This window comes from Theropithecus gelada, chromosome 5 (assembly GCF_003255815.1).
Source record: "Theropithecus gelada isolate Dixy chromosome 5, Tgel_1.0, whole genome shotgun sequence".
Lineage (NCBI taxonomy): Eukaryota > Metazoa > Chordata > Mammalia > Primates > Cercopithecidae > Theropithecus > Theropithecus gelada.
In genome coordinates this window covers 6,232,807-6,250,165 of record NC_037672.1, presented here as the reverse complement: position 1 = coordinate 6,250,165, position 17,359 = coordinate 6,232,807, and the positions used below count along the sequence as shown (strand labels likewise).

General features: G+C 46.1%; 1 protein-coding gene across 4 annotated transcripts; it reads left to right on the top strand.

Moving 5' to 3' along the window:
• The first annotated feature begins 12,914 nt into the window (after positions 1 to 12,914).
• LOC112624277 (MORF4 family-associated protein 1) lies at positions 12,915 to 15,066 on the top strand. Of its 4 annotated transcripts, none has more exons than XM_025384784.1 (3): positions 12,915 to 13,456; positions 13,490 to 13,588; positions 14,060 to 15,066. In XM_025384784.1, the coding sequence occupies exons 1-2, from the start codon at positions 13,193 to 13,195 to the stop codon at positions 13,574 to 13,576; spliced, it is 351 nt and encodes a 116-aa protein (XP_025240569.1). In that variant the 5' UTR covers positions 12,915 to 13,192; the 3' UTR covers positions 13,577 to 13,588; positions 14,060 to 15,066. The 4 variants fall into 4 exon arrangements, with proteins under 4 accessions (XP_025240569.1, XP_025240570.1, XP_025240566.1 ...); XM_025384785.1 differs by having other exon boundaries at positions 12,915 to 13,489; positions 13,562 to 13,588; XM_025384781.1 differs by having other exon boundaries at positions 12,978 to 13,038; positions 13,158 to 13,588.
• Positions 15,067 to 17,359: the final 2,293 nt, after the last annotated feature.

The window sequence follows — 17,359 nt, the reverse complement described above, 5'->3', positions numbered from 1 at the left end:
AGTCTCACTATGTTGTCCAGGCTGGTCTTGAACTCCTGAGCTCAAGCAACCCTCCTACCTAGGCCTCCCAAAGTGCTGGGATTATAGGCTAGAGCCACCCACTGTACCCAGCCTGTTTTTTTGTTTTGTTTTTTGTTTTTGTTTTTACAAACAACAACCACCAAATTCCCAATAAACCATGTTGCTCACTGATAGTCATACACCCAATAAAAACCCCAACAGGTTGATCGTGGAACTTGACAGGATGATTCTAAAGTGCACTGGGGCTGGGTGCAGTGGTTCGTGCCTGTAATCCCAGCACTTTGGGAGGCGGAGGTGGGTGGATCACTGGAGGCCAGGAGTTCGAGACCAGCCTGGCCAACATAGTGAAACCCCTTCTCTAAAAAAATACAAAAATTAGCCGGGCTTGGTGGCAGATGACTATAATCCCAGCACTTTGGGAGGCCGAGGCGGGCTGATCACCTAAGGTCAGGAGTTCGAGACCAGCCTGACCAACATGGAGAAACCCCGTCGCTATTAAACATACAAAATTAGCCTGGCATGGTGGTGCATGCCTGTAATCCCAGCTACTTGGGAGGCTGGGGCAGGAGAATCGCTTGAACCCAGGAGGCGGAGATAGTGGTGAGCCGAGATCGCACCATTGCACTCCAGTCTGGGCGACAAGAGTGAAACTCTGTCTCAAAAAAAGAAGAAAACACGAAAGTGCACATCTTTGTCCATTTGGGCTGCTGTCACAGAATACCGTACGCTGAGTGGCTTATCGACAACAGGAATTTATTTCTCCCAATTCTGGATGCCGGGAGTCCAGGATCGAGGTGCCAGCAGATTCAGTCTGGGGGAGGGCCTGTTTCCTGGTTTACAGATGGTGCCATCTTGTTCCATCCTCACATGGCAGAAGGGGCAAGGCAGCTCTCTGGGCTGTTTCTAGGAGGGGTGGGTGCTGATATAACAGTACTGAGTCTACACTAAAGAAACATTTTGTTTGCTTGAGTATAATTACAGCTTTCCTTAAGCTTACAGACTATTCATTAAAAACAGCCTCAGGGAAAGAGGACTTTCAGCAGAGATAAGAGAGAACTGCACTGACCAGCGATCCTGGAAGCAGCTAGCTGCCGGTTTCCACACACCCAGATGAGAATAGTTGGGCTGAGGTCGAGGCAGGAGGATCACATAAGCCCAAAAGTTTGAGACCAGCCTGGGCAAAATAGGGAGACCCCGTATCTATAAATAGTAACAAAAATTAACTGGGTGTGGCACACGCCTGTAGTCCCAGCTACTCAGGAGGCTGAGGTGGAAGGATCCCCTGAGCCCGAAAGTCAAGGCTGCAATGAGCCATGCCTGGGCAACAGAGCGAGACTGTCCAAAAAAAAAAAAAAAGACTAAGAATAGTCTGGTTGGCCTGGTGCAGCCAGCACTTTGGGAGGCTGAGGGGGACAGATCACTTGAGCCCAGGAGTTGGAGACCAGCCTGGGCAACATGGTAAAACCCAATCTCTAAAAAAAACTGAAAAATTAGCCGGGCGTGATGGTGCATGCCTGTAATCCCAGCTACTCAGACTGAGGCAGGAGAATCACTTGAATCCGGGAGGCGGAGGTTGCGATGAACCGAGATCGCGCCACTGCACTCTAGCCTGGGCAACAAGAGTGAAACACGGTCTCAAAAAAAAAGAGAGAGAGAGAGAGATGGGGTGCCTCATGGTGGGGAAGAATGGTTGCATGGCAGAGGTGCTGTGACAACTGCCTGCTCACCTAGAACGAAAAGAAACCTGACACTCCCTTGCATCATACACAGACAGCCCCTGCTGAAACCCCAGCAGTCAATGCATGCGTGAAAAGATGGTCAACCTCCTTAGTAATCAGGTCTGCGCAAATGAAAACCACAATAAGATACTGTTTCACATCTGCCATGTTTTCTATTTAAAAGATTAAAAATATGGGCAATCATGAAAACTCTCTTAGACTTCTAATATGAGAGTAAACAGAAGAAGCAAACTTAAGAAAATAATTCCATGTTATCTTCTAAAGTTAAAGATACGCATGCTCTGGACCCAGCAATTCTGTTCTAGGTGTGTAAGCTAGAAAATCATGTTTGGCCAGGCGCGGTGGCTCCCAGCACTTTGGGAGGCCAAGGCAGGCAGATCACTTGAGGGAGGTCAGGAGTTTAAGACCAGCCTGGGCCAATATGATGAAACCCCATCTCTACTAAAAAAAAAAAAAAAAAAAAAATTGGCCGGGTGTAGTGGTACACACCTGTAGCCCCAGCTACTCGGGAGGCTGAGGCAAGAGAATCGGTTGAATCCAGGAGGCAGAGGTTGCAGTGAGCCGAGAGAGAATGCGCCACTGCACCATTCATAGGCCCCTGACCAGTACTTGGATAAATAGAGGGTGGTTTATTTGTACAAGAGAATACTACAGAGCAGCAGGTCTCAAAGTGCGGCTCCCACATGCCAGCATCACCTGGGGAGTTGTTAGAAACACAAATTCTCAGGCCTTATCCCAGATCAAATACATCAGAAACTCTAGGGATGGACCCTGGAACATGTGTTTTAACAAGTTTCCTGGGTTTTCTGATGCACACTCAATTTTAACACTCACTGCCATAGAGCAATCAAAATGAGTAAACTATCCTTACCTGCATCAACACAGGTGAATCTCAGATAGACAGAGATGATAGATAGATAGATAGATAGATAGATAGATGAGAGATAGATGTTAGATAGATAGATGATAGATGTTAGATAGATGAGAGATAGATGTTAGATAGATGATAGATAGATTATATTGAGCAAAAGCAGCAATACACAAATGAATAACTATGATTCCATTTACATAAAGTTCAAAAGTGGGAAAGACTATACCATATTCTTTATGATTGCATTCCTAGTAGATAAAACAACAAAGAAAGCAAAGAAATGACTAGCCAAGGTTGGGTACAGTGACTCTGTCCTGTAGTTTTAGCACTTTGGGAGGCTAAGATGGCAGATCACTTGAACCCAGGAGTTCAAGACCAGCCTAAGCAACATGGCAAAACCCCATCTCTACAAAAAATAAATAAATAAATAAATAAACAACTAACAGGTCGTGGTGGTGCATGCCTGTAGTTCCAGCTACTCAGGAGGCTGAGGCAGGAGGATCACTTGAGCCTAGGAGGTTGAGGCTGCAGTGAGCTGAGATTATCCCACTGCACTCCAGCCTGGGTGACAGAGAAAGTCCCTGTTTCAAAAAAAAAAAAAAAGAAAGAAGAGAAGGGAAAGGAGGGGAGGGGCAGGGAGGGGAGTGGAGGGGAGAGAAGGGAAGGGAAAGGGAAGAGAAGGGAAACTAGAAGTCACAAAAGGGGTTACCTTCAGTGAGGCGAGGGAAATCTGGGTTAAGAAGGAACATTCCTGGATTTCTAGGTGTGGCATGGTTTTATTTCCTGATTTAGTTTATTGTTAACATGTGAGTTTCCTTTAAAATTATTCATAGGTGAAACTGTATTATATACACATATATATAATGTTTCTACTCATATTCTCTCATATACGTGATATACATGGTAAATGCACATGTATATATGAGAATATAAATAATGTTGCATATATGTTGTTTTCACCAAAAAATATTTAAAATATTTAAAAGAAAAATACAAAAATTGTGAAATATATAAATGGAAAAAGATAAAACAAGTCCAAATTCACATCTTATATCTAACAGCTCTTTTTATATAATCCAGACTTTTTATGTAGCTCAAACTGGCTTAAACAATAAGAGGATGTTTTTGGTCATGGCAGGGCTAGTTGGCTTTCTGCTGGCATCCATTCTTCCCCTCCATGATATAAATGACAGTTTTAGCTGAGAAGTGGCTTCCCAGACAGGATCCACATTCCCCAGCTTTCCTTACATCCAAAGGGAGCATATGAATCCTTCTCACTAAGGTAATGAAAGAGAATGCCTCTGACCATTCCAACACCCCAGTTAAGACCCTAGACATGTGAGTGAGACCTTTTTTGGAGTTTTCAACCATTACGGGTAGCAGCTCAACACAGCAAAGTGAGTGCCTCTAGGTGATAAACTATATATGAAGCAGAAGAACCAACCAGCTGAGCCCTACCTAAACTCCTAACCCACAGAATTGTGACAAATGATTGTTATGGTGCTAAGTAAGTACCATAAGATTTGGGCCAGGTGTGGTGGCTCACACTTGTAATTCCAACACTTTGGGAGGCTAATGTGGGAGGATCGATTGAGTCCAGGTGTTCAAGACCAGCCTGGGAAACATGGTGAGAACTTGTCTCTGAAAAAATAAAAAATTAGGCAGGCATGATGGTGCACACCTGCAGTCCCAGATGCTCAGGATGCTGAGGTGGGAGGATCACTTGAGCCTGGGAGGTCAAGGCTGCAGTGAGCGTTGATGATGCCATGCCACTCCAGGCTGGACAACAGACTGAGACCCTATCTCAAGGAAAAAAAAAAATGATTTGGGGTGTCATGAACACAGCACTAGATAACTGAAATATATAACTTATTTGTAAGTCATATTTATCATTACACAATGCTCCTCTTCTTTGTTTCATATTTTAACCTTAAATTCTGCTTTATCCCTTAATTTTTATACATTCCTTGCCACTTCATTATAGGTGTGTTTCTTATATATAACACATACCTTAATTTTAGATTTTAACCCCAACTGCCAGTTGCTATCTTTTAAGAAAAGTTATTGTGCTCACTGACTGGATTTTATTTTATTTTATTTTATTTTTTGGGACAGAGTTTCACTCTGTTGCCCAGGCTGGAGTGCAGTGGTGTGATCTTGTCTCACTGCAACCTCTGCATCCCGGGTTTGAGCAATTCTCCTGTCTCAGCCTCCCAAGTAGTTGGGATTACAGCCATGTGCCACCACACCCAGCTAATTTTTTGTATTTTTAGTAGAGATGGGGTTTCACTATGTTAGCCAGGTTGGTCTCGAACTCTTGGCCTCAAGTGATTTGCCCACCTCGGCCTCCCAAAGTGCTGGGATTACAGGTGTGGGCCACCATGCCTGGCCATGATTGGATTTTATTAAATATTTCTTCTCTTTTCTATTTATAGTTCGTTTTACTTCATTGTTTTCTCTCCTCATTTTCCCTTTTCTTTTCAATTTTCCAGAGTCCTACTTTCTTCTCTTTTTTCTCCTCATTACTTTGAAAATTCTACTAGTCTTTTCAATTTTTCTAGTAGTTTAGTTCTGGATTGTTTTGGCATAATAATTATAAATAAGCCTCTATTTCCTTTCTGGAATAACAAAATAAAATAATGATTATCTTTCACCACCACAAAGACGGCTTTGTTGCCTGCTGTCCTTCCTCTTTCTCCCATAGCAAGATAAAATTTTTGGACCGTATGTACATTTCCACTCTTCCCATCCATTTATAACTTCAGGCTTTGGTTCTGCCAAGCTGTTCAAGTCTCTGGAGAAGCAGCAAAACAGAAAGTGGAGGAAGAATGGCCGTTTACACGCTTTGGGCCCACAGCAAGCAAAGGGCAAAGGAGAGGAAGCCAGTCTGCTTATGACTTCCCTAGGGACAGACACCAGCTATTAGGCTCTTCAAGCTGATATAACAAATTACCCCAGACTAGATGGCTTAGACAACAAACATTTATTTCTGATAGTTCTTGAGCCCAGAAGGTCCAAGGGCAAGGTGCCAGCAGATCTGGAGGCTGGTGAGGACTGTCTTCCTGGTTTGCAAATGGCCATCTTTAAACTGAGTGGTTAATTTGATGAGGTCTGCCTACCCTGCTTGCTTTGGGTCACTTGCTTTTTGTTATTTTTTCTCCCTTTTTCTATGAAGCTGAAGGTCACAGTAGCTGAAGTATGCATCACTGAATGCTAAAATTTAAACCTTTACTGACTACTTGATTTTTTATTTTACTTTTTAAGAAACAGGATCTCACTCTGTTGCCTAGGCTGGAGTGCAGTGGTATGCACTCCATGGCTCACTGAAGCCTCAAACTCCTGAGCTCAAGCAAACCTCCCACCTTGGTCCCCCAAAGTGCTGGGGTTACAGGCATGAGTCACTGCACCTGACCTTCACTAGCTACTTTATAGATAACATTTGCAGGTCACCATGGTAATGGTTGCTTCAGTTATTTTTCAGGAACTTGGGCCAGCTCCTGTCCAGTTCAAACCAGCTGCAACCACCAACTCTTCAACTGGGCCTGCGCAAGTGCCTGAGAGGTGGCCTTTGGACATCAGAGGGCCAAATACTCCACCCTCAGATCATGCTAACACCACCATTTTCTGTACATATGTCCTATGAAATGTCATGAACCCTGACTATACTTGTGCAAAATGAACCTGTTACTTCATTTTTCCCCACTGCCAATCATCTTTTCCCAAGCCTTAATCCACCCCACTTCTCTAACCCATAAATATCCCTAAGCCTGATTTTCGGAGAAGTGAATTTGAGAGCTGTTTTCCCACATCCTCACCTCGTGCCCTTGAGAATAAATCTCTTTTCTTTTGCAGAACCCATGTCACAGTGATTGATTTACTGCACACGGGCAGAACAGACCTGGACCTGGCCAGTAACAGTCTTCTTGTCGTAGACTCACATAGCGGAAAGTAGAGAGTGAGAGCTCTTGCATCTTTTCTTACAAGGCACTAATCCTGTGATAGGTACCCCACCCTCATGACCAAATCTAACCCCTAATCACTACCCAAAGGCTTCATCTCATTAGTGGTTAGGATTTCAACATAATTTGCAGGGGACACAAACATTCAGTCCATAGCACTAGGCTCTCCCCATCTCAGGCAGTGGCACAGCTCAGCCTCTGCATCTGCTACCAGGACCAGCAATGTTGAGCAGGTGCCCCTAGTAGGCAGGACAAGTGAGTCCCAGAATTGGGGCTGAGCCCAGGAGGATTCTTGGCTTTACCCAGAAAAGAATTTCTGGGCAAGCCGGTGGTGTTAGCAACTTTTATTGAAGTGGCAGAGTACAGCAGCAGCAGCAGAGGTACCACTCCTTTGCAGAGCAGGGCTGTCCTATAGGCAATGGGCCCAGAGTAGCAACTCAGAGGCAGTTCCACGTCATATGTATACCCATTTTTTTTTTTTTTTTTTTTTTTTTTTTTTTTTTGAGGCAGACTTGTTCTGTCACCCAGGCTGGAGTGCAGTGGCACAATCTCAGCTCACTGCAACCTCCACCTCTTGTGTTCAAGCGACTCTCCTGCCTCAGCCTCCCCACTAGCTGGAATTACAGGCACGCGCCATCACGCCCAGCTAATTTTTGTATTTTTAGTAGAGATGGGGTTTCGCCATGTTGGCCAGGCTGGTCTCAAACTCCTGACCTCAGGTAATCCGCTCATCTCAGCCTCCCAAAGTGCTGGAATTACAGATATGAGCCACGGTGCCCAGCCAATACCCAGTTTTAATTATGTGCAAATTAAGGGGGAGATTATGCAGAAATTTCTAGAAATAGGGTGGTAACTTCTGGGTCATAAGGCTGTTGCCATGGAAAGCGGCAGTAACGTCCGGGTGTTGTCATGGCAATGGTAAACTGACATGATACACTGGTGGGCATGTATTCTGGAGAGGTGCTTCCACCTCTTCCCTGTTTTAGCTAGTCCTCAGTCTGGTCTGACGTCTCAGCCCTGTCTCCAGAGTCCCGCCTCCTGCCGTCTCACTAGGACCACAGGTGTGCAGGAAGCTCCAGTCCTTCCCCAGAGGCTGCCCAGGTGTCCAGGGGTTGTGCTGTCCCTGGGAAGCATTAAAGGCCTCCCCGCACCCCAAGCCTCTCACATTGTGCCCTCATCATCATGTCCCCTCCCAAGAGGGAACAAAACAATCCTTTCTCTGCGCCACTCTTCAGTATTTACAGCTGAGCCATAGGACTGGGAGTTCCAATTCTTCCCCCATGTGGCCCTGCCTTTCCTCATTTGGTCCAGGAAAAACTGTTATCCAGTTTCCAGCCTGGGGAAAAGCAAGTTCTGCCTCATGGCAGCATTTACCAGCTGAAATACCCTGGTTTTGTTTGCACCTGTGTTTGTTCTCAGGCTACAGCTAATGAAGCCCTGGGGCTGCCCATAGTCAAACTGGTTTGCAAAACTGCATCTTTGACTTCAACAATTTCTGAAGAATTTCTAAATTTATAAATAATTTAGCCAAGAGAAAGAAAAATGAATCCAGACAAACTCTGCAATGCACCAAAGGAATGGAATCTACGTAGAGATTATGCTATAGATGAATGAGGCAAAAACAGGAAGCTATTGCAACATTGGAGGTGGGAGTTGGTGGACGTGCATAAAGTCCTGGTCCCAGCCTTACAGAATGCTCCCTCTTCTCAAACACACGCACAGAGTGTGCTGCAATTGCCCAGGCCGAAATGTTTACAAATTTCAGAGACTCACTATCAAACTGAACTCCATCTCTAAACAGAATACAATTAAGTTAGAGATCAGTAATAGAAAAGCATAAACAGCTCTAATGTGGTTGAAATTTTTAAAACACAGTTTGGGGTTTTTTTTTTTTTTTGGTTTTTGTTTTGTTTTGTTTTTTTGAGACAGAGTTTCACTCTTGTTGCTTGGCTCACTGCAACCTCCGCCTGTTGGGTTCAAGCGATTCTCCTGCCTCAGCCTCCCAAGTAGCTGGGATTACAGGTGCCCATCACCATGCCTGGCTAATTTTTGTATTTTTAGTAGAGACGGAGTTTTGCCATGTTGGACAAGCTGGCCTCAAACTCCTGTGATCTGCCTGCCTTGGCCTCCCAAAGTGCTGAGATTACGGGCATGAACCACTGCGCCTGGCCAAAACACAGTTCTAATAACTTATGGATCAAAAAATTATAATTGGAATAAAAGTACACTTAGAACTAAATAATGAAAATACCAGTATCAAAAGTTGTGTGATGCAGCTAAAGTCATGCTTGATGGGAATTTAAGATCTTAAATGCTACGTTAGAAAAAAAGAAACCATTAATGAGTTGAGTTTCACCTAGGAAATTTTAAAAACAGCACAGAATAAATCAAAGAAAGTAGAAAGGAGATAATAAAGATAAGAACAGAAATTAATAAAAGAGGTTGGGCACAGTGGCTCACTCCTGTAATCCCAACGCTTTGGGAGGCCGAGGCGAGCGGATTGCTTGAGGTCAGGAGTTCAAAACCAGCCAGGCCAACATGACAAAACCCCATCTCTACTAAAAATACAAAAATTAGCTGGGCATGGTGGTGGGCGCCTGTAATCCCAGCCACAGGAGGCTGAAGCAGAAGAACTGCTTGAACCCCGGAGGCAGAGGCTGCAGTGAGCCGAGATCACTCCACTGCACTCCAGCCTGGGCGACTAAGTGAAACTCCGTTTCAAAAAAAGAAAAAGAAAAAGAAAAAATTCAAAAGAAATAAATAAAAGAGAAAACAAAGAAACGCTAGTGATCAGCCCCCAAATGCATGTTGTGCACCTGGCATTTCTGCCCTGCACAAGAACACCTGGAGGAGTGGGGCCCAATTTAACCTCATCCCAGGGAAGAAACGCTGTTTTTCAACTTGTGGATGAGTTCATTTGTTTTTTTGGTGGGTTTATTTCCTCCCATTTAAATAAACTTTAAAGCAGTTTTTGGTTCACAGCAGAAAGTATAGAGGGCTCCCATACAACATCTGTCCCCCAACCTGCGTACCCTCCCCCTTCCCATCAACATCTCCCACACAGTGGTGAGTTTGTTGCAACTGATGCATCCATATTAATGCATCATAATCACCTAAAGTCCTTAGCTTACATAAGGGCTCACTCTCGGTGCTGTACATTCTATGGGTTTGGATGAATGTATAATGACATGTGTCTACCGTTACGGTATTATACAGAGTAGTTTCACCACTGCACTAAAAGTGTTGAGCCCTCCGCCATTCATCCCTCCCAATCCACCTGACTACTGATCTTTTTATCATCTCCAAAGTTTTACCTTTCCTAGAATGTCATACAGGTGGAACTATACAATATGGAGTCTTTTCAAATTGACTTCTTTCACTTAAGTAATATGCATTTAAGTTTCCTCCATGTCTTTTCATGGCTTGATAACACATTTCTTTTTAATGCTAATTAATATTCCACTGTCTGGATGTACCACAGTTTTTGTATCCATTCACCTATGTAAGGACATCTAGATTGCTTCCAAGTTTTGTCAACTACAATGAAAGCTGGTAGAAACATCCCCCTGCAGATTTTTGTGTCAGCCTAAGTTTCCAACTCATTTGGATAAATACCAAGGAATGTGATTGCTGGATTCTATTGTAAGAATATGGTTTAGTTTTGTAAGAAACTACCAAACTGTCTTCCAAAATGGCAGCATAATTTTGCATTCCCACAAGCAAGGAATAAAAGTTCCTGTTGAGGCCGGGCGCAGTGGCTCACGCCTGTAATCCCAGCACTTTGGGAGGCCAAGGCGGGCGGATCACGAGGTCAGGAGATTGAGACCATCCTGGCGAACACGGTGAAACCCCGTCTGTACTAAAAATACAAAAAAAATTAGCTGGGCATGGTGGCGGGTGCCTGTCGTCCCAACTACTCAGGAGGCTGAGGCAGGAGAATGGCAACAACCCAGGGGGCGGAGCTTGCAGTGAGTGGAGATCAGGCTACTGCACTCCAGCCTGGGTGACAGAGCTGAGACTCCATCTCAAAAACAAACAAAAACAAAAAACGTTCCTGTTGATCCGAGCCCTCAACAGCATTTGGTGTTGTAGGTGTTCTGGATTTTGACTATTCTAATAGGTTCTTAGTAATATCGCATTTTTGTTTGAGTCACTTATTTTTATTCATATAAAAAGTGTATGAGCTAGCTGTCTCTGATATATCAAGTGTGAACCCCAAATATCTAAGACAGGCATCAGTCAATTAAGAAAGTTATTTTGGCCAAAGTTAAGGATGTGTGTCCGTGATGCAGCCTCAGGAGGTCCTGAAGACATGTGCCCAAGGTGGTCGGGCACAGCTTGGTTTTATACATTTTAGGGCGATATGAGACGTCGATCAATATATGTAAGGTATACATTGGTTCCGTCTAGAAAGGTGGGACAACTCGAAGCAGGGAGGGGACTTCCGGGTCATAGGTCGATAAGAGACAAACGGTTGCATTCTTTTGAGTTTCTGATTGGCCTTTCCAAAGGAGGCAGTCAGAGATGCATCTATCTCAGTGACCAGAGGGGTGGCTTTGAGTTCTGCCAGTTGTCCACAAGGAATTTCCTTGTGAGGGAGGTATGTAGCTTTTTAATCTTAGTAGCTATCTTTTTTAGGAATAGAACAGGAGGCAGGTTTGCCTGACGCAGTTCCCAGCTTGACTTTCCCCTTTGGCTTAGTGATTTTGGGGTCCCGAGATTTATTTTCCTTTCACACAAGTAAACCCAAAAGTTGAGTTTTTACAAGATCAACCAAAATATTAAGAACCTGAGAAAAGTCTAAACAAAACATACACTTTCGTTTCTCTGAATCCTTAATTCTGCTATAGTCAAAACTGTGATGTGTCCCTTTAACTGGAAAATGAAAGCCAAATCCATGGGATTTATGCAAGCTGGATTTCTGAAAAGTTTATTGCTGTTTGGGAATGGGACAACAAGCTAGGAAATTAACATCTCTCTCCTCATTCTGTGTTGAGTGGATGTTAAGGCAAGTTTACCAATATGCGCCAAGCTCTGCCCAGGGCGTTAGGGTATTAGGGCCACAGAGCTAAGACCCCAAAGAGCCCAGGATCCAGTGGAAGGGCTCAGAGGCGGTGGACAGCGCCCTGCACCACGCACTGAACATGGGTCTGCTGGGGCCTCAGGACGGAGCAGCCAGGCTCCACCTTGGGGTGTGGGGAGGCCGGTTTGGTGAAAAGACACCCAGACCCTTCTGACTATCATCCAAGGAAGAAGGAAAACTCTTTAAAAAGGCAGTGAGGGCCGGGCGCACGGCTCATTCCTGTAATCCCTGCACTTTGGGAGGCCCGAAGTGGAAGGATCACTTGAGGCCAGGAGTTCAAGGCTGCAGTGAGCCATGATCCCACCACTGGACTCCAGCCTGGGTGACAGAGTGAGACTCTGCCTCAAAAAAAAAAAAACAAAAAAAACCTTTTCAAATAATAATAAGTAAATAAAATGGCTGAGGGGGCTCAGGTCCCCCTGCGTGAGAGGAAGGGGCTTTAAGCGTCCAGCTGGGGTCGCTGCATTATCACGAAGGATCCTCCTCTTCTAGTGTGGAAGGCCCTTTTAAATTTTCATTTATATTTTATTTATTTTGCAACGGTGTCTCACTGATGCACAGGCTGGAGAGCAGTGGCGCGATCTGGGCTCACTGCAACCTCCGACTCCCGTTTTCAAACGATTGTCTCAGCCTCCCAAGCAGCTGGGATTACAGGCGAGCAACACCACGCCCAGCTAATTTTTGTATTTTTGGTAGAGACGGGGTCTCCCCATGTTGGCCAGGCTGGTCTCGAATTCCCAACCTCAAGCCATCCACCCACCTCGGCCTCGCAACGTGCTGAGATTACAGGCGTGAGCCACCGCGCCCGGGAAGTGTGGGAGGTCTTTTTTTAAAATGTAAACTCGCCGGTGAAACCCCGTCTCTACCAAAAATACAAAAAATTAGTCCGGTGTGGTGGCGGGCGCCTGTAATCCGGAGGCTGAGGCAGGAGAATGGTGTGAACGCAGGAGGCGGAGCTTGCAGTGAGCCGAGACCGCGCCACTGCACTCCAGCCTGGGCGACAGAGCCAGACTCCGTCTCAAAAAAAAAAAAAAAAAAAAGTAAACTCGCGTGCCCGAGAAGCCCTCTAGGAGGGAAACACCCAGAAGAAGTCACCCTCCAAACACACAGTAGAAAAATGGTGACGCACGGTGGTAAGGTGAAGGCGGGAACGAGCTAGAGCGTGTGGGCTTGTGCCCGCGCGTGCCTGCGTGCGCATCCGTGCGGCCGCGACGGTGCCCCCGGCGCCTCTCTTTCTAGGCGTGCGCGCGCCCGCAGCTCGCCCCCCTGACCGTAAAGAGGCCCGGCTGTGTCGTGAAAGGGGCCGCAACGCGCAGAGCGCTGGTTGACGGCTGGGACTCCATTTTGTTCGCCGTTACTCTACGCGTAAGTTGCTTCTCCGTGGCTTCTCTGAGGAGAAAAGTTGAAAAAGGGTAAAAGTTTTCAGGAATATTCGGGCTCTCTGTTGCTAAGCATAGCGAGTGTCGGTTTTCTCTCTCCAACAGACATCGCTACTGCGGTTCCGAGGCAGTGGGAAGAGATGCGGCCCCTGGACATCGTCGAGCTGGCGGAACCGGAGGAAGTGGAGGTGCTGGAGCCCGAGGAGGATTTCGAGCAGTTTCTGCTCCCGGTCATCAACGAGATGCGCGAGGACATCGCGTCGCTGACGCGCGAGCACGGGCGGGCGTACCTGCGGAACCGGAGCAAGCTGTGGGAGATGGACAATATGCTCATCCAGATCAAAACGCAGGTGGAGGCCTCGGAGGAGAGCGCGCTCAACCACCTCCAGAACCCGGGCGACGCGGCCGAGGGCCGGGCGGCCAAGAGGTGCGAGAAGGCCGAGGAGAAGGCCAAGGAGATCGCGAAGATGGCAGAGATGCTGGTGGAGCTGGTCCGGCGGATAGAGAAGAGCGAGTCGTCGTGAGCGCGGTCGGCGGTAAGTCGGGCACCCGCGCCGGGCAGAGGAGCGGCCCCAGCTTGGCTGCTCCTGGAGAGCGACGATTTCATCAAGATGCACCGGGATCGGGGGTGGGGCGGGAGAATAAAGGCGTGCTCGGGTCAGGGCGGATCTGGGCCCCGTCTTCGCGTTTTGTGTTTTGACGGTGGCGCCGTGGGATAATCAGAGTGGCCGGGTTTGGGCGTGATGCGTGTTCAGTGGAAGGATCATAAATCTCAGAGTCGCCACGGAAACAGAAAGGGACAAGGTCCCGGGCCATCCAGCAAGCGGGGGTGGAAATAGAGGATTTTCGGGGAAGGCGTTGGACAAGTCAACGTTGCTAGAGACTGGAGGGAGTCAGGTGGTGGCCAGAAGAGGCGGCGTCCTGCACGGTGGTGGTCGTGAGGGTTTGGGGGTCGTTGTGCCCGGGATTAGTCTCTCGATGATGAATTTCTTCTCATTGTGCTTTAGGTTTACAGCCAATGGATTCTGGTCAACTGGTGGAGATTGGCTGACACCCTGGAGAAACCGAAACCAGAGAGCCTTTTGTTTTCTCTTTTTTCCTCTGTCTATTGCTCTGTCTCACTTAACACTACGTTTTCTGCTATGGTCTGTGGTTGATGACCTCAATATGAGTTTCGATTGTTACGTGTTTTTGTTTGGAAAGTGATTTTGTTTGAAAATGCTCTCACATACAGGAATTAGGGCCTAGATTGTAAGCTCTTGCAGCAGTCACATTTGTTCCCGGGCTTTGGTGGTTATTTCTAAAGTTTTGAGGTGCTTTGCTCTTTCTTGTGTGACCTGATAGCTCCCTGGAACTTTGGGTCTGTGTGTGACACATGAGACTCACAGTTGGAGTTCTCCAGCTCTGGAGGTGCTGAAGGAGCTGCATTAATTCTGGAAGACGACTCCGTGCAGCAACTACTGAAGAAAGGACCAGACTTCAACGGGGAGTGCGGATGGGCCGACCTGGCTGGGACTCGTGAATCTGGAGAAGAGCTGGAGAATGGATAGTATTGCCTGTGATTGGAGACTTAATTTCTGTGTGAGACCAAAGGAGGAGAGATGTATTTTGTTCAAAGTTTAAATTTTATGTGGTACACTATCTTATGTAACCTGTCCAGTGAGTTTGTTTGGACAACCTAACTCAGCTTTACTTGACATGGAACCTAAAATAGAAGATAAGATCTTGATATTCTGTACAAGTTGATGTAATACCCTGATGCGTTTTAGGGGACTTGGCATAAAATGAAAGTTTTGCAGAGGCCCTTGAGGGGCTCGGGGATGAGAGTATGGAATTGTCTGCATTGGACCCTAAACTGGACTGGAAGAGGCATCTTCAAGGTTCATACGTTGTCCAGCTATCAGTTCATTTGAGTAGCAGACCTAACAAATATTTGAGGTCAAAACCCTACCGTGTTAAAAACAAACAAACAAAACTTACCATGTTAATAAAAGTATTCATTTGCGTGAAAAGACCGAAAGACCTAAAAGGTTATTGAGAAATGTTACTCCTTTAAGAATGAAATCTGCTGTCTCCCAGATTGTTCTCACGGTCAAATGGAGAGTGAACAACTTAACAGTTTCTGAGGCTCTTAGCCTCTAATCAAAGGGAAGCTTTATCTCTGTGTGCTGTTGGGAACTGGGTGAGGAAAAAACACACTTGGTTCTTAGTGTGGGAAGAAACCATATGTAATCCTGTGGTCCAGGCTTCTGCCTTCAGAGAGCCAAAGCACCTTCAGTCTTTCCAATTGGAACGTTGTTTTCCAGGCCTTGCACTGGGAATATAGCGATTGCAGTTGCAGGGTGAGGGATGACATAGAGTGGATGTGATAACCCACCCTTCTTCCAGAATGAAGCCTTTCTCCCCCAGCTGCTAGTGTTGCTGACAAACACCCCTCAGCTAGTTAGCCCTCTGGGAAGTGCCTTTTCAGAGGAGAGCTGCTTTAGCCTAAGTCATGCCCTTTTTCTGGGTAGCCTACATCTAGTGACTAATGGGCTGGAAATCTCAGGTCGCTATTTCTCTTACCGCAATTTGGGACAACTTTGAGCTTCTGAGCTCGTGGGGTCTGCTGAGGCTTTTGTTGGGATTGCATCACACAGCCCACCTCCTCCCCACTCCCAACCTTTCGTTCCTTCTCTTCCACAAGTGTTAATTCCCAAAAAACGTGCATCTAGTTTTCATCTAGATGAAAGAGTCCACTTTCTGGGGAACCTAGTTGGTAGAAATCAAAAGACAGCCATGTGTCCCAAGCGCTAATAAAGATGGTGTGTCCCAGGAGAACACTGAGGGGGAGGTCTAGGAAAGCTTTTCAGAGCAAGTAACTGGTGAGCTTGTCCTTGAAAGAGGAGCACAGCTTCCAGGGTCAGGAAGAGCTGGAGAGGCATGCTAGGCACGGGAAGCAGAAAATGGAAGACGGTCAAGGTTTTCTGTGTGAGTTCCACACAGAGGAGGGAGAAATGTGTAGGATGGACTTAGGAACTGGGCAACAACCATGAAAACTGCATTTCATACATTTGCCAAAACAAGAAATGTGACATTGGTACAGCACTACCAGCTAGACTACTCTGCTTTCACCAGTTTCCCACTAAGGCCCTTTTTTCTCTTCTGGGATACCACATTGCATTGGGGAGTTGATTTTTTTCAATGAGTAATATTTATAAATGACATGAAAGTGATCCTCTCCCCAGCTTCCTAGTTCCCCTCCCAGGAAACTACAAGTTTCTTGTATATCCTTGGAAATACTAATGTGTTTGAACATATATATAAAACGGCTTCCACCTTTTTTTTTGTTTGTTTTTTGGCGGCGGGGGGATGAGACAGGATCTCTGTGTCTGGCAGGCTGGAGTGCAGTGTTGTGCTCCCTCACTGCAGCCTTGACCTCCTGGTGTCAGGTGATCCTCCCACCTCAACCTCCCAGGTAGCTGGGATCAGGCATACACTACTGGTCTTGAACGCCTGGGCTCAAGTGATCACCTTAGCCTCCTGAGTAACTGGAACTACAGGCACACCACCACTGCAGTTAATTTTTTTTTTTTTTTTTTTTCCCCGTAGAGACAGGTTTTTGCCATCTTGGCCATTTTGGTCTCGAATTCCTGAGCTCAAGCCATCTGCCGGCCTCAGATTCCCAAAGTGCTGGCATTACAGGCATGAGCCACTGTGCCCAGTCCACCTGTTTTTTTGTTTGTTTGTTTTGTTGTTGTTGTTTTACATTAATGGTAGCACACTGTAATAATCTGTTCCTGTCCTTCATTTGTCTGTTTACTTGGAAGTCTTTTCCTATCTAACATCTAAATCTGCATTCTTTTTTTTAAGGCTGCATAGTGTTCATTCTTATGCCAGAGTTTGAAAACTATTGTCCTAAAATCTTTCCAGTAACTTCTTAGTCCCTCTTTTTTATGATTCTGGTCACAATTGCAATGCAGCCACTAATTCCCAATTGACCCAGCTCCTGAATTTCATACTCCTGGCTTGCTAGCAATTGGAGGAGCCATCAAATCTTGCACTGTATAAGCAAAGAATGTGATAAGAAGCATTCTGAGAGGCAGTCTTACGTGGCTGCACAGTCATTACATTTTCTGGCTGAAGTTGCCATCATTTTTATTTATTTATTTATTTGAGACAGGGTCTCACTCTGTTGCCCAGGCTGGAGTGTAGTGGCACGATCTCAGTTCACTGCAACCTCTGCCTCCCAGGGCTCAAGCAATTCTCCTGCCTCAGCCTCCCGAGTAGCTGGGGTTACATGTGCGTGCCACTATGCCGTGCTAATT

Coding starts and splice junctions, on each gene's coding strand:
- LOC112624277 (XM_025384781.1), top strand. CDS start 13,193: ATGCGGCCCCTGGACATCGTCGAGCTGGCGGAACCGGAGGAAGTGGAG.